Source organism: Haliotis rubra, unplaced genomic scaffold (assembly GCF_003918875.1).
Source record: "Haliotis rubra isolate DU_JTF1 unplaced genomic scaffold, ASM391887v1 Scf556, whole genome shotgun sequence".
Classification (NCBI taxonomy): domain Eukaryota; kingdom Metazoa; phylum Mollusca; class Gastropoda; order Lepetellida; family Haliotidae; genus Haliotis; species Haliotis rubra.
In genome coordinates this window covers 116,464-141,419 of record NW_025767253.1, presented here as the reverse complement: position 1 = coordinate 141,419, position 24,956 = coordinate 116,464, and the positions used below count along the sequence as shown (strand labels likewise).

The 24,956-nt window shown below is 39.3% G+C and overlaps 2 protein-coding genes and 1 pseudogene across 2 annotated transcripts; 2 read left to right on the top strand and 1 right to left on the bottom strand.

Moving 5' to 3' along the window:
• The first annotated feature begins 4,643 nt into the window (after nucleotides 1–4,643).
• On the top strand, nucleotides 4,644–5,522 carry LOC124253855 (ankyrin repeat domain-containing protein 17-like). Its single transcript, XM_046687704.1, has one exon. It carries the CDS (start codon nucleotides 4,644–4,646, stop codon nucleotides 5,520–5,522), a length of 879 nt encoding a protein of 292 aa, XP_046543660.1.
• A 7,124-nt stretch (nucleotides 5,523–12,646) lies between these two features.
• Nucleotides 12,647–21,424, bottom strand: LOC124253854 (annotated as a pseudogene).
• Nucleotides 21,425–23,702: 2,278 nt separating this feature from the next.
• Nucleotides 23,703–24,673, top strand: LOC124253853. Its single transcript, XM_046687703.1, has 2 exons — nucleotides 23,703–24,214; nucleotides 24,655–24,673. Exons 1-2 carry the CDS (start codon nucleotides 23,703–23,705, stop codon nucleotides 24,671–24,673), a joined length of 531 nt encoding a protein of 176 aa, XP_046543659.1.
• The last annotated feature ends 283 nt before the right edge of the window (nucleotides 24,674–24,956 follow it).

Sequence of the window (24,956 nt, the reverse complement as noted above, 5' to 3'; positions counted from 1 at the left end):
CTGACGGGTCAAAGGGTCGGGTAGCCCTTGGGTCTATGGCGCGGTCTCAACTGGGGTAATTTAGTGGTTAGAGGTACTGGTTGTTCAGATATCTAAGATGTGGGTACCTCAGTAACTGTCTAAGGTGTCAATAGGTTTCTAGTGCAGTTACCTTAGTAGTCCAATGTGTATGTAGATTGGTAGTATAAGGAAAGGTTAGCTCAGTGGTATATGCTACTGGAAGTGCTGTGGTCTGAGTACGGGCAACGTGTGGGTGAGTGATCTAAACTGAGGGTAGATTAGTGACCAAGGGCGCCTCCAGCTCAGCCATTTAAGGATGGTGTCTGGACGTAGTGTTTGTGATTTAAGAGTGCATTCGGGCTACATGATGGCCTTATGCAATTGACTGAGTCTGGTCCATCATGAGTATCAAGATCAAGATGGTGTATTGTACCATAAGCCTCCGGCCTGTATACACAGTGTTATATGACAGGCAAATTATGGACATTGCAAATAGTGGAAAGCATTTGAATTCAGACTCTTTGAAATCAGACTCTTCTTTAATGACAGCGAATGTGTCAAAAACAAGGCTAATTTTACATGAGCAGATTGGTCTTCTGATGCTAAAATTCTTATAAGTGTTTCCCTTGTAGGGTGAGACAAATATTTCTGTGGAATCTACTCATTTTCTTAAATCGGCATAAGCATCACATATAAATGATGATATTCGTCTTTGATATCCGCCATACAGACAGGGCAAAATCTTAAATGTTTGGCCAGTAACTGTTTACGGCCAGTATTGATCATTATGTCTGTCGAACCAAGTCTAAATCTAATAGTTGTATTTCTGAGTTTCTTGCTTGTAATGTTTGATAGATTTTTGTAAAGTTTGATCAATGTTTTAAAGGATCTTTATACATCAAATCTAGAACTTGAAACTAAGGGTATTCATCAAATTCTAACGAAACATATCCACGGCCATTTGACGACATTCGTTCACAAACAGCTACTCGTTACCAACGACTTGGAAAATCCACACATATCCCAATCCATATGCAAAAAACAGATATCTTATACTTGATGCCCATGTTACATAGCCAAGATTATCTAAATTAAGCATCCGAATCTTTGGATCTCTCTGACAATGAGTAAGACTTAGGTATACCAGGGGATGGAGTGATGTTTCATTTATCAATAAAAATACGAAGACGCAGGAAAACTTATGGCAATGTCAAAACATCAATATCAATATCTCAGATAAGAGATCTAGTTTTTTGTGCTTTTATATTTTATCTTGTCAAACATGGCTGAAAGATTATGTCATAATGTGTATGTCTCGTTATACAGCACACCAATCAGGTGTCGGGAAGCCCCTTGGCCGAGAGGAACAACTGACACGTGCTCTCTGCATATTCATGACAGTCGTTGCAGTCTTTTGTATTATTGTGTTTGCCGCATACATCGTTGTAGTCTCAAGACAGGTTCCTTGTATTGACTGTCTACCTGGTGGTAGCTTCTAGGGATGGGTGTTTAATTCTTGTGTTCACTGTGTATCAGGTGGTAGTCTGCAGACACAGGCGTTCATAACTTTGTGTTCACTATCTACCTGGTGAAAATAGTCTTTCACCGTTATCCTTGAAACTCGTGGTAGTCGTTCACCACCTCACAGCCGGTGATCTTGTTAGCTCTCGAACATGACACTGAAATATGTGAGTGGCTGTGTGAAACTACTCCTGAAATTAACAGTTTTTCTGATGTTTGTGTTTTCAACATCAAGCACGAAGCAATGTACACCTAAGACGACTGAGAGGGTCGATTATGTCATCAGGAACGTTGGCATCAAGCTGTGGCAGCTTAAATGTGCTGAAAATGGTCAATGTTTGAGTATTGAATACAATATTGACACTTTAACCTGTCGTTTATCAAGAGCTGAATCAAAGAAGATCAAGAAGAGGGAAGGATATGCTATTCTTGCAAGGGATCATTCACGTGTAAGTATCAGTATCCAAAAGCCTGTCCATAACGACAAGACATCTCTACTGAATTCCTACTCATCAGCAGGTGTTAATCAGTTAGTTTAAAATTGATTGTGAAGAGCTGAAATATCAGTTGTTAACCTGAAAATCCACTAAAACATATTCTCTAAATGGGGACATGTGTCTGTCAGAAGTTTGGTCACTGATATTATTTGAAATTATCCTCCACATGCAGATCAAAAACCGCTTTACACAGCTTCTGAGCATAGGTCGTATGACATGCTTTGAAATCTTAAAAAGTGCATTCTCGATTTTTACTTCAAAAGCCGATTCTGAAGGATGGTGCTGGCGAAATATCACTGTACATAAAGGGAGCGTTGTATGTTTACACACTCCCGTGTGGTATTATCAAAAACAATTTCAGTCACATCTAAAGTTCTTGCAAGTATTTGAGGTTGAACTAGAATATAAGTAAATGCAAAAATTATGATATAATCATGAGATATAGAGGACAACAAAACAGAATTCTTCTTTCTCCGTTTTGGAGGTTCCGACTGGTTCCTGTACATCCAGTATGTGCCGTTTCAGTCAACGATGTTTGAAGACTCGATCTGGAAAAAATGTCTGTGTACAAGGTAATGGCCGGTATTTTTAATATTGTTTTCTCATATACTCCCTAGGTGGGTGTGGGCAGCTCTTGATCTATTATTTGTCGTGACAATCTCTGTCACAATAGGATTTCCTCTTATGTTAGACCAGTGCGCAGTATCTGGTGCTTCACTTCCACTTACACTAATTGTAGCGATAGGGAATAGCGGTGTGGCTGAATTATACTTGTTTTTTTTGTGTTCATTGTGCTACTAGTACTGTCAATTTAAAGCCGCCATTGTGACGTCATGGCAACGCCGCGTCACAACATTTGTATACAGCTGCATTGTGACGTCATGACAAAGTGACGTCATAACAGAATCCGTTTAACTGTAATCACTTCTCCCTGAAGATAAAAGTGAAACATGTTGGAGAAGATCCGTGTCGTGTGATTATATCAGAAACTTCTTATATATGTACTACTGTACGCTCGGTATTCTCATCACTTTCTTTATATGTATATATATATATACACGTGGAAAAATGTTAAGCACAGCGGTAATTTTTACGTCAGGGATATTCACACCTAGTACGTTGGTAAGACTGCATTAATTTTCTGTAAGGTCATGTCACAAAAGGGGCAGTTTCCTTCAACGTTTAAAAAATTAATGTGGCAGGTTATGTGGATCCAAATTATTTGTGCTACAGGTTTGGAGGAAGAAAAGATCAGGCAATGTGCTGTGTATGTGATTAGACAAATATGTTTACTTCTGTGAACATTGTATCTAGTGTACCCTCCACATGCTTGGACAACTTCCTGTACACTACGTCTATCGCCTCATCCGTTACAGAGGATACTGTCGCAATTCGTAACCACAGCACTTTGAACTAAGATTTTGAACAGGTGTTACACGTACAGTCACCCTGGTTATAAGGCCACCCCGGGTATAATGCCATATGTTTGCCAGAATGGATTTCCTGCCAACATAATACCCTGGCTATAATGCCAAACTGGATATAATGTCATTTGCAATAGGTTTTTGGAACAATAGTCATTTTCCCTTGGTTATAATGCCAATTCCTCTGGATTCATGTAGTATAATACCTTTATTGGTTAACTGACATGACATGACGCAAATTAATGCTTTAAGTAGTTTTGTAATCCCAGATAGGATAACACATGTGACAATACACTTCCTGCCACCTACAACAGTAAGTCACCTGCAGTCCTTACTTGTATCCGTCGCCCGATAAAGTCATAAATGTGCTCCAGGGGCTTAAAGTCTGGACTCGTTGCGGGCTCAGAATGTGAGTTATTCTGATTGAAAGCTGACACTGCACGAATACGGCGTCCTAGAGCTGTCATCCATAAATACTGGTCTTGTAGCAAGACTTTGATTATTCAGGGCTTCCTGCAAATTCCAAGTACGTTTACAGTAATTGGGGACACATACATACTGACGTAACCTCCACCAAAGGCAACAGTTGGTTGAATGTGTTTTGTTGCATATACTGTATTTCGCTGTCTCCAAACACTGAGGTGTCCATCATTTACACGAAGAAGTAGTCGGCTTAAATCAAACCAATGTATTCTTCACCAAGTTCTCAGATTTCAGCGTTACCGTGTCATCATCAAGCCAAACCATGAAAGATGTTTACAGTTGTCAACACAATAAATTTGTTGCTACGATATTCTAATGTTCAATCAATGTTTGATGCTTTAAGTCATCTAAATGTACCAAGTAAAAACAGAAAAGAAGATTCCGTAATTAACCACAATGACGTCCTTTAGTATGGAAGTGCGAGCCTGACACAGTAGTGGGGATATTCATCAGAAGTAACTGGAGACTTTGCTTTGGGACTTCCAATTTCTAATCAATGTGTTAATGGCTATATCTTATCAATGCCCGAAGTCAAACGGATGTGTGCTGATGTGACACAAGGGCTTCTCGTCAAACATTCACTCAACAAAAGCATTAATGCATTGTTTTAGCTCCAAGGCTAGGCAAAGAGATTACTGCACCAAAATCACTATTTGTGGCACAGTCACCGCACAGGTTGTTATACATTCTATATTCTGTTACATATTTACTGTCATGAATGGTGCTAACATATTGCCGGCATTGTATCATCGCATCCACAGATCAAAAGCAGAACGACCCTGAGAAATCTCCACAACATAAAGTAGATATGCAGGAAACATTTGCCAACAGCCAACTTCACGAGGCCTGCAGGAAGGGGGACCTGGACCGAGTGAGACACATCCTGTCCCAGGGTTTGGTCGACATCAACAGCAGAGACAAGAAGCACGGACGAACAGCACTCATGGTAGCAGCACAGACGGGTCATTGCAGAGTATCAGACTTTCATATCAGTAAAGGGGCTACTATATCAGATCTGGATAAGGCCTGTAAGAACGTCCTACACTGGGCATGCAAGGGTGGACATGTGGGTATGGTGAAGCGTGTACTCCCACAATACCGTTATGGTAAACGTGGGAGATGTCCCACTCTTTTACAGGCTGCAATGAGGGGACACAGAGACGTGTTTGAGTTTCTCGTGTGTACGGGAAGGAGTGTGTCAGAAGTTGATGGGGTCGGCAGCAACGTCCTGCACTATGCCTGCAGGGGCGGACAATTGGCTATGGTGAAGTATCTGGTTTCACAAGGCAGTGTTGATATTAACAGTAGTAATAGAGACAGAATTACCGCCTTGATGATGGCTGCATTAAGAGGAAAAACAGATGTTATCAAGTTCCTCATAAGCATGGGAGCTAATGTGTCACATGTGGATATTATGGGCAACAACGTCCTGACTTTGGCCATCATCAAAACACACTTGGCTGTGGTGAAGTATCTAGTTTCACAAAGCAGTGTTGATATTAACGGTGTGCGTAGAAGCGGAAGGACTCCCCTGATGACGGCTGTATCATCCGGAGACAAAGACGTTTTTGACTTCCTCGTGAAAAAAGGGAGCTAATGTGTCACATGTGGATGACAATGGACACAACATCCTTCATCTGGCCTCTTCATATGGACGTATGAAGATAGTGAAGTACATCCTGTCAAAGAACCTGGTTGACATTAACGCCAGGGACAAGGTTGGGAATACGGCAGCAATGATAGCAAAGCGTAATAGAAAACGTAGCGTCTATAACCTTCTAGTTTCGCGGGGTTGTCCAGTGAAATAAGTGTAATGTTGATGTCTTGCATCATGATATGTTGGCGGTAACCAGTATAAGTGTGTGACAATCTACTTTTATAACAACTCCAAAACCGTTCAATATCTTTCAGCAAAACGTGGCACATATATCAAACATGCCTTATAGTCTGTTGCTACTTTTTGCTAGTTTATTGTCCTTTCTTCATGGAAACAACTTAGACCTAACTGAAAGGGAGCAGTACTAAAACTATTCAACATTTTAATTTGTGCTGGGGTGGTGCCTTTCGCATTTACTAATTTCTTAAAATATGTTTTACTTGTTTCGAAGACAGCAAGTCTCCTATCTTTAAGTTCGACTGGACCATAAAACTGACTCTAAAACTATATTCTCCCCAAAATAAAACGCATGGGTGATACTGAAAGTTTTTGGGTTTTTCCAAAAAAAGTTAATGATAGCTATAATTTCGCCATTTTAATGCTGGTTTGTGTACATAGAACGAACAGACACATACGAATATACAAAAATTAATCTTCGAAGAGTACGTGCCATGTTAACTGACATTTGATCTTTGATACCGTGTAATTTGGCAGCAACTGACCCAGAATTACATGTACATGTGTTTGTCACTTTAAAGGTAACAGATTAATTCCTGGAAATACACCTATGCGTTTTGGGAGAGTATAGTAGGTTTTTTCTAAAATAATCTATGCCCAGAAGAACATAGGTTTTCAACTGGTGTAATTTTCTTTTTATGTTTAGTCTTAATCGTTGGTTTCCACATGTAGGGAATAATACAACGCATTGTTTCACGAGCAGGTAACAGACATTGATGTCATGTTAGTCTCATGGCCTATTTTTTGTGCAGTGAGGACATCTTTCAGTTTTCGTAGCAAGTTGCAGATATTGGTGTTCTTATTATATATTAGGCTTTGATTTGTGGAAGGCATGAAGGGTATCGTGCCTTGTATGATGAGCAATGTAACGCACGTTGATGTGAAATTGGGTTTTACGTCGTGCTTGAGAATATTTCGCTCATATGACGACACGTTGATGTGCACGTGGTATGAACATTGTGTATGATTGTCTGTGTATGACTGAACGATATGGTACAGTTTAAGACGAGTATGTTGCATACATTGGTGATCTCGTGTTATATATCATGCCTTTTTGACGAATAGGTAACAGACACTGATGATTACTTTTTATGTTAGTCTTGGTCGTTGTTTGTACAGTGGGTGGCGGGTATCGTGCCTTGTTTGACGAATAGGTAACAGACACTGATGATTACTTCTTATGTTAGTCTTGGTCGTTGTTTTGTACAGTGGGTGGCGGGTATCGTGCCTTGTTTGACGAATAGGTAACAGACACTGATGATTACTTCTTATGTTAGTCTTGGTCGTTGTTTTGTACAGTGGGTGGCGGATATAGTGCCTTGTTTGACGAATAGGTAACACACACTGATGATTACTTCTTATGTTAGTCTTGGTCGTTGTTTTGTACAGTGGGTGTCGGGTATCGTGCCTTGTTTGACGAATAGCTAAAAGACACTGATGATTACTTCTTATGTTAGTCTTGGTCGTTGAGTTGTACAGTGGGTGGCGGGTATCGTGCCTTGTTTGACGAATAGGTAACAGACACTGATGATTACTTCTTATTACTTCTTATGTTAGTCTTGGTCGTTGTTTTGTACAGTGGGTGGCGGGTATCGTGCCTTGTTTGACGAATAGGTAACAGACACTGATGATTACTTCTTATGTTAGTCTTGGTCGTTGTTTTGTACAGTGGGTGTCGGGTATCATGCCTTGTTTGACGAATAGCTAAAAGACACTGATGATTACTTCTTATGTTAGTCTTGGTCGTTGTTTTGTACAGTGGGTGGCGGGTATCGTGCCTTGTTTGACGAATAGGTAACAGACACTGATGATTACTTCTTATGTTAGTCTTGGTCGTTGTTTTGTACAGTGGGTGGCGGGTACCGTGCCTTGTTTGACGAATAGGTAACAGACACTGATGATTACTTCTTATGTTAGTATTGGTCGTTGTTTTGTACAGTGGGTGGCGGGCATCGTGCCTTGTTTGACGAATAGGTAACAGACACTGATGATTACTTCTTATGTTAGTCTTGGTCGTTGTTTTGTACAGTGGGTGTCGGGTATCGTGCCTTGTTTGGCGAATAGGTAACAGACACTGATGATTACTTCATGTTAGTCTTGGTCGTTGTTTTGTACAGTGGGTGGCGGGCATCGTGCCTTGTTTGACGAATAGGTAACAGACACTGATGATTACTTCTTATGTTAGTCTTGGTCGTTGTTTTGTACAGTGGGTGTCGGGTATCGTGCCTTGTTTGACGAATAGGTAACAGACACTGATGATTACTTCTTATGTTAGTCTTGGTCGTTGTTTGTACAGTGGGTGGCGGGTATCGTGCCTTGTTTGACGAATAGGTAACAGACACTGATGATTACTTCTTATGTTAATATTGGTCGTTGTTTTGTACAGTGGGTGGCGGGTATCGTGCCTTGTTTGACGAATAGGTAACAGACACCGATGATTACTTCTTATGTTAGTCTTGGTCGTTGTTTTGTAGAGTGGGTGGCGGGTATTGTGCCTTGTTTGACGAATAGGTAACAGACACTGATGATTACTTCTTATGTTAGTCTTGGTCGTTGTTTGTACAGTGGGTGTCGGGTATCATGCCTTGTTTGACGAATAGCTAAAAGACACTGATGATTACTTCTTATGTTAGTCTTGGTCGTTGTTTTGTACAGTGGGTGTCGGGTATCGTGCCTTGTTTGACGAATAGGTAACAGACACTGATGATTACTTCTTATGTTAGTCTTGGTCGTTGTTTTGTACAGTGGGTGGCGGGTACCGTGCCTTGTTTGACGAATAGGTAACAGACACTGATGATTACTTCTTATGTTAGTCTTGGTCGTTGTTTTGTACAGTGGGTGGCGGGTACCGTGCCTTGTTTGACGAATAGGTAACAGACACTGATGATTACTTCTTATGTTAGTCTTGGTTGTTGTTTTGTACATCACAAGGGATAAATATTTCGATGTCAAAACACTGAAGGATCTTGTTTATCATATTAATTATCATTTAATAATATTTAAAAGGAATAGAATTTCTTGATAAATTTTGAATATGTTTTGTAAATAGAATAACGGTATTTTAAACATCGTAGTAAAATTAGCAACTGCGATTGTTAGTGGCTGTATTCTTAGTAAAGTATCGTAAATTATTGTCCTCCTGAGAGGGTACGTAAGTCCCAACACTTTCAAAGTGAAATTTAAGCTTACTGGACTTTTAAAATTTGGCTAAACTTTTCCAACAATCACCAACAGATGAACGAATGGTGTAAATCCTACTAGGGACCATGCAGGTAGCAAAGGTACTGTAGGTCCTCATGGTGTCTAGTATGGTGATCTCCCTTCAGTTGTTTGCGATCTATAGCCCGTGTTTTATACTGTATTGTCTTCTTCAATTTGAATGTTTTAGCTTTGCTAGTTTTATATTCATATCTGTGATTCTCTAGTATTTGTACTGTCCATTGTCGACAGGGTTTAATCTTCCAAATGTTTTCACTTTTTATTGTATAAATTGTTTTCGTCACAATATGGCTGACTAAGTGATTGAATGAGTTATTATTTAACGTCACCTCGGCAATATTTCAGCTATATCGTGACGAGAATACTTGACATTGAAATAGAATATATAGAGAAATTAGAAAACCTGCCGACAAAGGACAATAAACGCACTAGAATATCACAATTACAACTAAAACTAGTATGGAGAGTTAAAACTGATAGCACTATTTGGACAATACAATATAAAAACAAGCTACAGATCGCCAACACCAGAAGGTAGATCACCATACCAGGGACCATGGGGACTTACAGTACCTTGGCTACCTGCATGGACCTTAGTTGGATTTACACCATCCCTTCAGCTGCTGGCGATTGTAAGAAATGTTAGCCAAAATTAAAATGGCAAGAATGCTACGTTCAAAAATCCTGGCAAGTTTAACTTGACTTTGAAAGTTTTGGGACTTACGTACCCTCTCAGGAGGACAATACTTTTACGCTACGTCAACCCCTTTGAAGGTACAGCCACTAACAATCTCAGTTACTAATATAAACTACCAACAATAAAATATTTAGCTATTTACAGATCAGTCAACAAATCTAATTCTTTTAAAAATTCAACTATTAAATGATAATTAATATTATAAAAAAGATCCTTCAATGTTTTGACATTGAAATATTATACCTTGTGATGGAACATTCAACACAGTCAAGCATGACATGCTTGACTGTGATTCTTTCATCACAAGGGATGCAAAACGGAGGATCTTCGCCTTTCAGTAAATATTCGTGAGTATATCTAGTGTGGCCAATGATCGTCGCATAATGACCTCTTCAAATCTAGATTGACAACCCAAGTAGGTGTAACCAATATAAGGTTTTATTTCATGTAATTTATTTATACCTACTTGGGTGTTCCACTTCTTCTGCATCGGATCACGGATGTAGGTTCTAATGCTGCTAGCTTTGTAATCAAAGTATGGCATAAGAAGTGGTGTCACAGATTTGTGTAGTGCTGCCTTGGCAGCAAGATCAGCCATTGTGTTCCAAGAAATACCAACGTGGCTGGGTAACCAACACAAGACGATGTCGCATTGGCCAGTGAGTGAGTGAGTTAATATCTAATGTCACATCGGCAATATTTTAACCATATCGTGACGAGAACATTTGATATTGAAATGAAATATATGTATATTATAAAAACCTGCCAACGAAGGGCAGTAAAACAACTAGAATATCACATATACAGATAAAACTAGTAATAGAGTCTAAAACATTTTAAACACACGGGACAACACAATATAAAAATGGGCTATAGATCACCAACAACTGAAAGTAGGTCACCATACTAGGGTCCATGGGGACTTACAGTACCTTTGCTACCTGCATGGACCCTAGTTGGATTTACACCATCCCTTCAGCCACTGGTGATTGTAGGACAATTTAGCCGAAATCTAAATGAACAAAAATACTACGTTTAAAAACTTGGTATGTGAAAAGTCTACTTGGAAAGTTTTGGGACTTACGTACCCTCTCAGGAGGACAATAATTTTACAGTACTTTAACCTCCTTTGAGGGTACAGCCACTAACAATCTAAGGTACTAATCGAAATTACCAATCTTTAAAATAGATCTATTTATAAACCACATTAATCAGAATTCATCAAACAAATCAATTTCTTTTAAAAAAACAATAATTAAATGATAATGAATATTTGTAAAAAGATCCTTCATTGTTTTTACATTGAAATATTTATCCCTTATGATGGAGAATTCAACACAGTCAAGCAGGACATGCTTGACCGTGGTTCTCATCACAAGGGATACAAAACGGAGGATCCTCACCTTTCAAGAGGTATTTGTGAGTATAACGCGCATTGCCATTGCGACATCGTCGCATAATGACCTCCTCAAATCTGGACTGACAACCCAAGTAGGTGTAACCAATATAGTGTTTTATTGCATGTAATTTATTAATACCTACTTGGGTGTCCCACTTCTTCTGCATTAGATCGCGGATGTAAGTGCTAATGCTAGCTTTGTAATCAAAGTATGGCATAAGAAGTGGTGTCACAGATTTGTGTAATGCTGCCTTGGCAGCAAGATCAGCCATTGTGTTCCAAGAAATACAAACGTGGCTGGGTAACCAACACAAGACGATGTCGCATTGGTCAGTAGCAAGATCATTATATAATTCGATTATTTCAATTAAAAGTGGATGTTTGCAAGATAGATTTTTAATAGCCTGAAGGCAAGAAAGAGAGTCAGAAAAGATTATTTATTGTATATGTTTAGGATGTCTTTGAATATATTTAAGAGCTGTTAAGATGACGTTTGCTTCTGCTGTAAATATAGAGCTGTTATCCGGTATTATAGAAGATATTGTTCTGGATCCAATGACAGTGGCACATGCCACTGCGCCACCGCCCTTGGACCCATCTGTAAAAAAGGATTTATACGTATTATATTTACTTTTTAATTGATTATACTTTTGTTTATATTGTGATTTTTTAAACTTTGTCAGAGTTAGGTCAACTTGTGGCCTAACCAATTGCCAAGGAGGAGAAGAAAGAAGACGAGAAGGAGCTATATTCTCCAGCTCAATGCCGGCAGCATTAATGAATGGCTTCATTCTGAGCCCCAGTGGCGGATTAAAGATACAGTGAAATGCAGGATTCGATTCGTTAGAATATAGTTTTGTAAGATCAATATGGCTGAGATATTGCCGATGTGACGTTAAATATTAACTCACTGTTGTACAAGGAGCGGCAGGTATTCGTGTAGGGAGGAAAGGATACCGCCCAGTGTCTCACCTTGTATGGCGAGGCTGCTTGGAGAATATCACTGATAACTATAGTTTGTTTGCACATATGGGGCGGTGGGGTAGCCAAGTGGTTAAAGCGTTGGCTCGTCACGCCGAAAACCCGGGTTCGAATCCCCACATGGGTACAATGTGTGAAGCCCATTTCTGGTGTCACCCGCCGTCACAGTGCTGGAACTGCTAAACGCGGCGTAAAACCAAACTCAGTCAGTCAGTGTTTGCACATGTAATAGACATCTTTGTTTGTTCAATAAAGCATTATGAAATTGGTTTAAGATACATTTTTGTCTTTTCGTAGTGTGTGACTGGCAAAAAGATGGAGAGAGATCGAGACTCAGAAGGAGTGACTTAATTTTAACGTCACATCGGCAATGTTTCAGCCACATTGTGGTGAGAACAAATTTTGACGTTGAAATGGAGACAGAGAGACTGTTGAGAATTGGGCTTTGTTTTAATTTGAACAGTTTTTCAGTACTGCTTATGACATGGCATGTGGGATTTGTATGAGTGTAATGTCTTAAATCAGACACTGCTACTTTAGTCGGAACTAGGAATTGAATCCATGAACATAGACTGCGTGGCAATACATAGCCTGTTTTTATATTGTGTTGTCTTCAATAGTTAAAGTATTTTAGTTTTAATTACTAGTTTTAGATTGAAATATGTGATATACTAGTTGTTTTATTGTCCTTTGCTGACAGGTTTTTATAATTTACCTTTATTCATTGTAAAATTATAACTAGTTACGATATGGCTGAAATATTGCCGATGTGACTTAAAATCTTAACTCACTCACTCACTGCGAGTAATCTTTACTCGGCTACTATGCCCCTTTTGGCAGACTCACTAAATTCTTAGACCACCTTACAATAATTGTATATTTGTTTGGGGGATAAATTTAATCCTGTCAACGAGGGGCAGTATATCAACTAGACTATCACAGATATAAATTTAAGTAGTAATTAAGCCTAAAATATATCAACTATAAATGACAATACAATATAAAAACAGGCTATAGATACCCAAGAACTGAAGGTAGATCAACATACTTGTGACCATGGCGACTTACAGTACATCTGCTTCCTGCATGGGCCCTAGCTGGATTTATATCATCCCCTCAGCCGTTAGCAATTAAGATATATCTATATCTGGAGTGAGTGAGTTCACATAGGCAATATTTCAGCCATATCGTAACTAAGTCAACTATAGATTTAGAATGATTAAAAGTAAATTTATAAATATCTTTCAACAAAGTACTGGAAAAAACACTAGATTATCACAGATATTAATTGAAAAGAAGTAATTTAATCTAAAATAATTTCACTATACATGACGATTCAGTATACAACTCGAGCTATAGATGGCCAACAACTGCAGGTAGATCACCGTACTAGCGACCAAAGGACTTGCAGCACTTTAGATACCCACATGGACCCTAGCTGGATTTACACCATTTCTTCAGCTATTAGCAGATTTAGATAATCAAGGCATAAATACAAATAACATATATACTACGATTACGTTAACGTTGCATGTTTTGGGACTTACGTACCCTCTCAGGATTACAATAATTTTACAGTACCCCCTTTGAATGAGTAAGTGAGTTAACATTTAACGTCACATCGGCAATGTTTCAGTCATATCGTTATGAGAACAATTTTGACGTTGATAAAGTGAGTGAGTGTGTGAGTTAAAATTTAACGTCACATCGGCAATATTTCAGCCATATCGTGACGAGAACAATTAAGTTTATGCATAATAAGCAATGGCAAACTATAAAAACCTGTCAACAAAGGACAGTAAAATAACTAGATTATCACAGATTCGAATTTAAAACCAGCAATCAAAACTAAAACAGTCTAACTATAGATGACAATACAAGGTAAAAACAGGCTATATATTGCCAACAACTGAAGGTAGATCACCATACTAGGGACCATGGGGACTTACAGTACATTTGCTTCCTGCATGGACCCTAGCTGGATTTACACCATCCCCTCAGCTATTAGCAATGTTAGATAATCTAGCCATAAATTAAACGAACATATATTCTACGATTAAAAGAGTAGTAGGTTTAAATTGACTTTGAATGTTTTGGGACTTACGTACCCTCTCAGGAGGACAATAATTTTACAGTACCCCCTTTGAATGAGTAAGTGAGTTAACATTTAACGTCACATCGGCAATGTTTCAGTCATATCGTTATGAGAACAATTTTGACGTTGATAAAGAATATGTGTATAATATAATAATTCCCCATACCAACTGCATTCTCAAGGTCAGCAAGGATAGCAGGAAAGCTTCTCCTGACAGCATGAACAAGCTTTTTTATGACTCAGCCGACGAGTGTTGACAGCCTTTGTCACATTACACGTGGCTGTGTCATCTGCAGTGTTTTCCATTTCTCAGGTCAATGTCTGCATCTGCTCAAGGCTCTTGGTTCTTACAGTAGTGTAATGATAGTACTTAAAAAGTCCCATTAGCTTCATCAACTGACTCGATTTCAGTCACTGATTTGAAAGCTGAACTAACAGCAACTTGCAGTCTATGGTTCACACAATGGACATCAACCAAAGCAGGATTGTCTTCAATTGTGCAACTACTCCATTCCTTTTGCCTGTCATAACAGCTGGGCCATCACTTGCAAAACGGCACCCGTGGAGAGCCACCTCCTCGTGGTGGGTGCTGGGTAACGCTAAGAGCTCTTAGACCCCCCGTTGTGGACCCGGGGGTATATTTGGTCCACCAACCTGTTTGCCGTGGGTTGCGCCCCTGTGTCGGTGGAGGAAGGGATTCTGGTGGTTGAGGGCACTTGTTCCAGGAACAGTGTTCCTTTGCCCAACACACCACTTCGGCCCTGACTTCACCTAGACGGGTGGTTGAATTGGCCCGATTCAACCAATCGGCTGGTCATGCCCAGCCCTGAGCACTAAATTTCATTGCTCTAATATTATTTGGCTTGGTTTTATTTGGAAACAATATTGACATGTTTCGTTTTTGTATATCTACTATGTAATGTATGGATTTTCAAATTTCTGAAAATTTGCCTAGATGCTAGTGCGAGAAGGCGGTGGCTCATGGGCCAGTCTGGAAAAATTAGTTTTGGTTTTTCTGCTTGAGTATATCATCCGAGTATCCTTGGTGCTGCAAGTCGGAGACCCGCTTGTTTTTAGCATTGTCCTTTGTGATTCTCCGTGGTGGGTGGGGAGCTCGGATGATGAAATCTAAGCACTTACCATGGCTTATGAAACCCCAACAAAAAAAGCAAACGTCCTCTTGAAACTGATCCTGATGACAACAACCTCAGACTATCCAAACAAATTGATTACTGGCCCCGTTTTGTTGTCATTGACACCATAGATAGCACACCCTTAAAGTTAAACCCTTTTGCTGTGTCTAAGGGTATACAAGGCATTGCTGGCGAGGTAAAGAACATTAAAAGATTACGTTCTGGTGCGCTGTTGATAGAGTGCAGCAAAAAACACACAGTCTACCAACCTGTTGAACACTGACGCTTTTGTTGGCTGACATGTCGGAACTTGATATCGTCTCCGAGATGAAGGATCAGGGTGTACTGTATGTCAAACGTTTCTCAACACGTAAAAATGAGACAACCATTAAAACCAACACTTATCTGTTTTCCTTTTCTCTACCAAAGCTCCAAAAACACTGAAGGCAGGTTATTGTAATCTCAATGTTGAGACATATATTCCAAACCCTCTTAGGTGCTTCAAGTGTCAAAAGTTTGGCCATGGCGTGAATACTTGCACATTGTCTGTTGTGTGTGCTCACTGTAGATTGCACCAACTGCACAGGGAATCACCCATCTTACTGTAAGGACTGCCCCGTATGGAAAGAACAAATGGCAACTAATAGAATAAAATTCACGCAAAACATTAGTTTTGCAGATGCCAAGAAGCTAGTCCACAGCTCAGAACAAACGGAAAGTTATGCTTCTATTGCCAGACCAACGGCTGAGGTACCATCTAGGGTGACTAAAGTGTCTGCAAGTTGTCAGACAAACTTAACTTGGGTAAATACAGAATCTCCTAAACCTTTCTCGCCTGCTACATCTACACAAACTGGAAACTCTCCTCCTGGTACATCTCGAATCCAGTCAGAGACGTCGTCCCGTGATCATGAACCATCTTCTCACTCAAACATCAATTCGCGCACGCCGATATCAAAGGTGTTGAACATGATCCAGAAAATAAAAGGTAAGGGCTCTAAATCTAGCATTAAGCATCTCAAAGATTGAGATTATTAACTGATAAATCTGACATAGCAAATAAACTTGGAGAAACTTTGGCCAAACATTCTTCCTCATCTAACTATGTACCTGAATTCCAGCAATATCAAAAACAGCAGGAAAAGAAATCTATTAATTTCAATTCAGACAATGGGGAAGACTACAATGAAACAGCTCACGATACTGCTTCAATACTGGACAATTTCCTTCATCGTGGCCTGATGCTATAAGTGTGCCCATCCCTAAACCTGGACGTGATCATACTGATCCTTCCAATTACAGGCCAATTTCACTAACTGGCTGTGTTTGCAAGACCATGGAACACATGATAAATAATCGACTTGTTTGGTACTTGGAAACCAATAACCTAATAACAGATGTACAATGTGGTTTCCGTAAAAACAGAAGTACTGTCGAGCACTTGGTGCGTTTAGAATCATTTGTTAAAAACGCTCCAATTAATAAACAACATGCTGTGTCTATCTTTTTTGATCTAGAAAAAGCATATGACACTACGTGGAAATATGGCAATTGGATTTACATGGCTTTGGATTGCGAGGCCGCTTGCCTCAATTTATAGCCAACTTTTTAAATGACAGACAATTTCAAGTCCGCGTGGGTTCTACCCTGTCTGGTCATTACAATCAGGATCAGGGTGTCCCACAAGGCAGTATTTTGTCTGTCACTTTATTTAGCATTAAGATCAACAGTTTATCAAAGGTTTGAACCGATTTAATTGATGGATCACTTTTTGTGGATGATTTTAATATTTCTTGTCGCGGTAAGAATATGCATACTATTGAACGGCAACTGCAGCTGTGTTTAAATAAAATAAATAAATGGTGTCTTGAAAACGGTTTTAAATTTTCTAAATCCAAAACTAATTGTATACATTTTTGTAGAAAATATAAACCGCATAAAGACCCGGAACTGTTTCTCAGTGGCATTCCCATCAAAGTTGTTAAGTAGGCCAAGTTCTTGGGTTTACTTTTTGACTCTCATTTAACGTTTCTGCCGCATATTAAATCCCTTAAAACAAAATGCCTGAAGGCGCTTGACTTGTTGAAAGTTGTTTCAAATTCTAAGTGGGGAGGGGATCAAGCCTCTCTCCTACATCTATCGATACTTGGTCCGTTCCAAACTTGACTATGGCTCCATCGTATATGGTGGAGTCTGCACAAGCAACTTAAAACTATTAGATTCTGTTCACCACCAAGGTCTAAGACTTTGCCTTGGGTCATTCAGAACTTCTCCTGTTGACAGTCTCTACGTGGAGGCAGATGAACCTTGCCGTATAAAATTGTCCTTGCAGTATATAACAAAACGTTATTCTAACGAGTCTAACCCTGCATTTAACTGTGTCTTTAATCCTCTTTATGAGGATTTGTACAACAAAAAGCCTTCTCTTGTTCCACCTCTTGGTTTCAGAATTAGACCATATATTTTTGCTGCCGGCATTGCTCTTGAAACTATATCTCCTTCCCGTCTTCTTTCTTCTCCGCCTTGGCAATTGGTTAGGCCACAAGTTGACCTAACATTAACTACATTTAAAAAATCAGAAACAAATGAATTACAGTATAAACAAGAATTTAGTCAATTACGAAAAAATATAATGCATACGGATCCTTATTTACAGATGCGTCCAAGAATGGTTGCGCGGTTGCATGTGCCAGTGTCATTGGACCCCGAACACTATCTTTTCGATTACCAAATAACAGCTCCATTTTCACAGCAGAAGCTAACGCCATATTAACAGCTCTTAAATATATTAATAAACACCATAAATATAAACAATATATCATCTTTTCTGATTCTCTTTCGTGTCTTCTGGCTATTAAAAATCTTTCTTGCAAACATCAACTTTTATTAGAAATTATTGAATTGTACAACGAACTTCCTACTGGTCAATGCGACATCGTCTTTTGTTGGTTACCCAGCCACGTTGGCATTTCTGGGAACACAATGGCCGATCTTGCTGCTAAAGCAGCACTAAACAAGTCTGTGACACCACTTCTTATCCCATATTCTGATTACAAAACTAGCATTACAACCTACATCCGTTATCTGATGCAAAAGAAGTGGGACACCCAAGTAGGTATTAATAGATTACATGCAATAAAACTCTACATTGGTTACACCTACTTGGGTTGTCAGTCCAGATTTGAAGAGGTCATTATGCGGCGATGTCGCATTGGCCATACAAGGTATACACATGAATATTTGCTTAAAGGCGAAGACCCTCCGTTTTACATCCCTTGTGATGAAAGAATCACCGTCTATGTTGAATATTCCATCACAAGGGAGAAGTATTTTAGTGTCAAAACATTGAAGGAACTTTTTTTATAATGTTAATTATCATCTAATAGTTGAATTTATAAAAGAATTAGATTTGTTGACTGATCTGTAAATAGCTAAATATTTTATTGTTGGTAGTGTATATTAGTCACTGAGATTGTTAGTGGCTGTACCCTCAAAGGGGGTTGATGTAGCGTAAAATTATTGTACTCCTGAGAGGGTACGTGAGTCCCAAAACTTTCAAAGTCAATTTAAACTTGCCTGGATTGTTAAACGTATCGGGCGGTGGGGTAGCCTAGTGGTTAAAGCGTTGGCTCGACACGCCGAAGACCCGGGTTCGATTCCCCACATGGGCACAATGTGTTAAGCCCATTTCTGGTGTCCCCGCCGTGATATTGCTGGAATATTGCTAAAAGCGGCGTAAAACTAAACTCAGTCAGTCAGTCAGTCAGTGAAACGTATCATTCTTGTCATTTTGATTTTGGCTAACATTTCGTACCATCGCCAGCAGCTGAAGGGATGGTGTAAATCCAACTAGGGTCCATGCAGGTAGCAAAAGTAATGTAAGTCCCCATGGTCCCTAGTATGGTGATCTACCTTCAGTTGTTGGCGATCTATAGCCCATTTATATATTGTGTTGTCCCCTATAGTTAAAATGTTTTAGATTCCATTACTAGTTTTACACATATATCTGTGATACTCTAGTTGATTTACTGTCCTTTGTTTGCAGGTTTTATAATCTCTATATATATTCTATTTCAATGTCAAGTGTTCTCGTCACGATATGGCTGAAATATTGCCGATGTGACGTTAAGTAATAACTCACTCACTCACTCACTCACTTGCAAAACAGGTCATTTTATTCTGGTCCAAGTCAGTCTGATGTAGATAGTCCTTGACATTCTCCACAATAGTGTTTTCCGTTCCATTAGGAATTTCAGCATCCTGGAGAAATGCAAGTTTCGCCTCTCTATTTTCCAGATAACGGCCCACGAAAGCAAGGTGTTTTCTGGTTGACACATCTGTGCATTCGTCAAGCATCAAGCCAAATGAACTTCTCTCTCTCATCTTCTGTAGGACTTGCTCTTCTACCACCTCAGCCTGACATTAAAGAAATTCCTGAACTGTTCTATGTCCACTGTACGTGGCATTCTTTCCATGGTTCAGTTGGGCTATATTGGGAGCACCAAGTCCAGCACACAAGTCTATGAGAGGTCCAAACAATGTCGTATTTGGCCAAACTTTCTGTGCGTCTTCAAGTGATGAAGTTTCCTGCTCAGAATAACTATGAAATATGTCATGAATGGACACAGCGTCATCGTTTTCAAGTTTGACTGCTTCCTGGTGCATTTGAGAGTTCTCATGCAAAGTAATTGTGTCCAGTCTTACAGTTTGACATCCAACTTGTGTCCAAACCATGGATCAATTTCGTCCTTTCATATTCCACTTAGTGCAAAGAGAACAAAACATCATGCAGCTTGTTTCACCCTCCTCGGTTGCATCCTCAACGTATTTTAGCCAGGGGCGATCTTGTTTCCACTTGGTATCGAAGACAAGCTCGTGACCTGCATTTTTCTTATTCGTTGTTTGAGGACAACCGCTTTTAAATGTCATAGCAAACAAGTTCTGAATCTTCTACATCGGGTCTGAAATACACATACAAGTCAGTTTTATTTTCAGACAAAATTTATTGTATTTTGTAATTTGGTAGTAAGAAAACATCCTTTGAATATTAAGAAAATAAGAATAGTAAAAATACCTTGTACTAATGAAAGTACTTTTTCACACACAGAAAAAACAGTTAACACTTTTATTCCATTTCAGTTGATGATAAATTAGGGTAAAATATCAGATAAATATACACAAAGGTTTGGAACAATTATTTTTCATTTTGAAAATCTTTAAGACTTGATATGGAGACAAGTAAAAATTGTCTTTGTTCATTGCAGACACCTTATCCACCACAAAATCTACTAACTTCAAATTAAGTATATATAGAAAAAATGCTGTAGTATTTTTACCGATATTTTAGAAGATGAAAAACTAAATGTATGCAGAGCAAAAAATAAACTTAGATACGTTCAGAAATAGACATGTTTGATGTGGCTTCGATTCCAGTGTCTATTTCGTGTGGAATTATTACTTCGGTAATTCGTACATTTACAAAGAGTTAATAAAATTTCAACAGATATGCCCAGTACAAATATTAACTAAAGCAAAGAGAGGGGTTTGTGTTTATCTAGAAAATGGAAATGAAAAATACGTGCTTCCGAAAGAGTTATTTCAGAGCGAGGTCGACTGAACAAGGAGAAATTAAAAGTAAAAAAACATATTAGAATCTATTAAATAACGTAATATTAGAGAGGATAATAATCACCGGTGTGTTTTAAATACTTGAGACAAGCAGTGAAAAGGAAAAGGAAAAGAAAAAACTTCGGAATATTCTGAAGTGATCATGTCCGATATGGCTTCCCTTTGTTTCATTCGTTTTTATTTTCTCCTCACAAAATGACTAAAATAAGATATGGACGTAATGTATTTACAGCAAATATTCTTAAACATAACAGAGACAGAATGGGCATGTTGTATTAGCTATAAAGAGATCACATGAACCTAGATTATTGCTGGAAATTTTTTCTAATTTTGCCGCTATCCGTTCAAAATGGCGGAAGTCATTGTCAAGAAATCCACGAGTCGACGACACGTCCTTGCTTCAGCCTTCACAGCTTCTTCTCTTTTCCTGTTTGTTCTTTCTTTGGTTGGCATTGTGAATCAGAATGAAAATGAACAAAGCCGAAATCGCCATGACTTTAATAGGTAGTTTTGTTGCACAACAAAACATCCGGGAAGGGAGCCAACTCCTGCCTTTGTCAAAATCCGGAAAATATTGGATTTTTTCAAAGGGCAGATAATGCGGTGATTCAAAAGGGCACAGCGATAAATGAAAAGGGAAGGGCGTTAAATGAAAAGGGTAGGGCGCTAAATGAAAAGGGTAGGGCGCTAAATGAAAAGGGCAGGGCGCTGAATAAAAAGGACAGGGCGCTGCGCCCTGCCAAATATGCCTAGGGCAAACACTAAACAAACATTTATCGCCAAGACTATACAATATATTTTGGAATAAATCAAATTTTGTGCAACATAGTTACCATGCACAGGCCTTGGCGTGACCAGCTGCTTGATAGAACCGGAGCCTTTCTACTACCTGTCTATGTGAAGTCAGGGCCGAAGCTATCTGTCCTATATTGCCAATACAAGTCCACCCAAGAGGAGTCCTTCTGGCGATAGGATCACCTGGTTGACCTGAGATGTCTTCATACGACTGATGAAGCTGTAGGTAATCAATTCCTATTACTTTCGGATTCCGTCCAATAACTGGGAAACTGATGTTGTGCAAATGATACCACTTATCCTTATGCTTTTCCCAGTCAATCACCTGCATATCACCTGTTACACGTGTCGTCGTAAGTGCTGACATTTCAAGATTGATGTCGCCACTTACACTTTCTATTTGAAAACTGACAGACTTTGGCTGAAATCTTTCAGTATTGCAATTCAATACATTTACAGAAACTGTTTGTGTTGGTCCCTAGAGTCCGATATCTGAAGCTGCATCGTCATTCAGATAGGACCTACAACTAGCGTCATCCAGTAACGCAAATCCTTCTTTTGCCATTTGGGAGAATAAATGGTACTGTCCTTAGAGCTTCCGATGGCTTCCTAGGCTCTGGTTTTGGAATTGTAGTGTGGGCTCTTTCAGAACAACTGCCATTCTTGGTCTGAGGCCTAACCTGAAATTCCTTATCTACCTCTACAATAGGGTGACTGTATTGCATCTGTCTTCGACAAAAGAGCTTTATTTGTTGTCTGAGTCTTGTTTGAATTCGCTGGATCATGCAAAAGCCTTATGTGAGTTTTAATACAACCACCGATACTGCACTGTGTGATAATCTTACACTTGGAACCAATGTGAGAGTAACCAAGATAACGAAAACAGGCACTGTACTTTTTGGCAGTGTCCCATTTATCAGAGGCAATCGTGTTCTTGAATTCTCGACACCTCGACAACTCTTCATGAAGTATTCTTTGAGAGGGAGTGCTTTGACACAGCTGATTAGTGACAAATGTACAAGACCGTTTACCTTTGTAATCCGACGTTTTACCTTTTTGTGCTGTGCCATGTACAGTTTCAGAAGCTATGGTCTGATTCTCGGACTCTTGTAGTATCCATTCCCTCAGAGATTCTACACGTTCTTCACCATCGTGAAGCCATCTTTGATATGGCAATATCATTTTGTTTCGGCCATTTTCTTTAGCAGAATGTTGTATAGCATTTCATTGCCTAATTCCTCAACCCTAACACGTCTGCAAATTTCTAGAGGTCCTTAGCACAGCCTTGACGATTAGGTTTGAAATTACTCAGTGTTTCTAACTGTAATGAAACCTGTCGTCTCTTTCCTCAAGACTTTCGTTCCAAACGTTCTAAAGCCATGTCATACGCCACAACACTATGCCATAACCCTTCAATGTTCAAAGCACTGCCTGATAAGTATTGCTGTAACTCGAACGTTTATATCGTTTATACGATAAACGTGATACATGCAGCTTTCCAGCTTTCTTACATTCTGAGGTCACCAGAGAACTCCGGAATTGATACCTGTTTAGGCTGCTTCCAGATCACTCGTCACCACTCGCCCCTTTCCGTAACCTCCAAGAAGACTCGTCCCCCTATCGATGCTTGTTATGTGCGAAAATACGACAAACCAATCAGAACGCGCGTAAATGAGTGCGGTGCTTTGATAAAAATAATCCCGAGTACTTAAATCGTTTAAGGCATTATGTCATTGTTTAAAAAATCATGAAAAATATATATCGTCATGTTGAAAGTACAAAGAACGTAGCTAACAGGATTTTGCTGGCTATTATGAAGTTTTTAATAAGAATCATGCGAATGACGGTGAGAGATTCAAATACACACACGTGCATTTGTTGACATAACGGCTCTCATGGGTCTAACGGAGTGTATTTCTGACTGGTGAATGGTAAAATGTTTCCTGTCGCTTTTGCGTTGCTTCCCAACAAGACCAAGCGGACGTATGTTAGGCTTTTCACTTTGCTGAAGGATATTGTTGTGAGACGACTTGGCATCGAACTTTCACCAGAAATATTCCAGATCGACTATGAAGCAGCAGTTATCAGTGCTATTAGTGAAGTCTTCCCCGACAGTTCCGTCCGAGGTTGCCTATTCCATTATTCTCAAGCTTTGTGGCGTCAAGTTTTGGAGAGGGGACTGTCTCGCGACTACATGAACAACCCAGCAGTCCAAGCCCACGTTCGACGAGCAGCTGCTTTGCCACTTCTTCCCCTGAACCAGGTCCAAGATGCTTGGTTTGAAGTCATCGAGCAGTCTCCCGACGGCGACAGAGTAGCAGCCTTCAACGACTACGTCACCAGCACCTGGGTTGAAGATGATGCCAAGTTCCCAGCACACATCTGGAACCAGCACGAAAACACAGGCCCGCGCTCAAACGACGATATGGCGGGCTTGTTATGGAGATTGTACGTGCGCTTCGACCAATTTTAGGAAACGTAATTATAATCGCTTCGAGTTTCAAAACAATAATATCATACTTGTATGTAACTGATCAACCTTAATCTTTAACATCTGGCTTATATTTCACAGCTCTGGGGATATTTTAGTCTGACTGTTTTTTGGTCATTCATATATATTTTTCAGCGAATTCATTTAAAATTTTGACAGCAAGGATACACGAATGTTCAGTTTGTGAAACATTTTAAAGCCATTTTTTTAGTATCTGCTTTGGGATTTAATGTAGCCGAAAAATATTATTATATTTGTATATTCAATAAAACAATTCCCATTTTTGATTATTATACCCTTTTAAAAAAATTAACACAACTGGAAATATAAGGTGAACAGCTGGTAATAACTACATTAGAATATGATGTATTTCACAAATATGTTTTTCTCCTTTTAGTTATATCAAAGAGGATTAATTCTTTAAGAAAAATAAGTAAAAAAACACACACAAAAAACCCCAAGCAATACAATGTACATGTGCTTCGGTAATATTCAGAAACATTTGAATCAAACAGGGATAGGGTTATCGTTCTTAAAGTAGTTCTGATGTTCATGCGCCAAAAAGAAATCCTTCCAGAGTGGCATGGGTCGAATGGCTTGTCCCGGAATAACACGAGTTGGTTACGAATGCCTCCACATATCATTTCCTATTGCTCTACTAGGTGATTGTGGCATAAAACAACTTGGCACTTCACTACA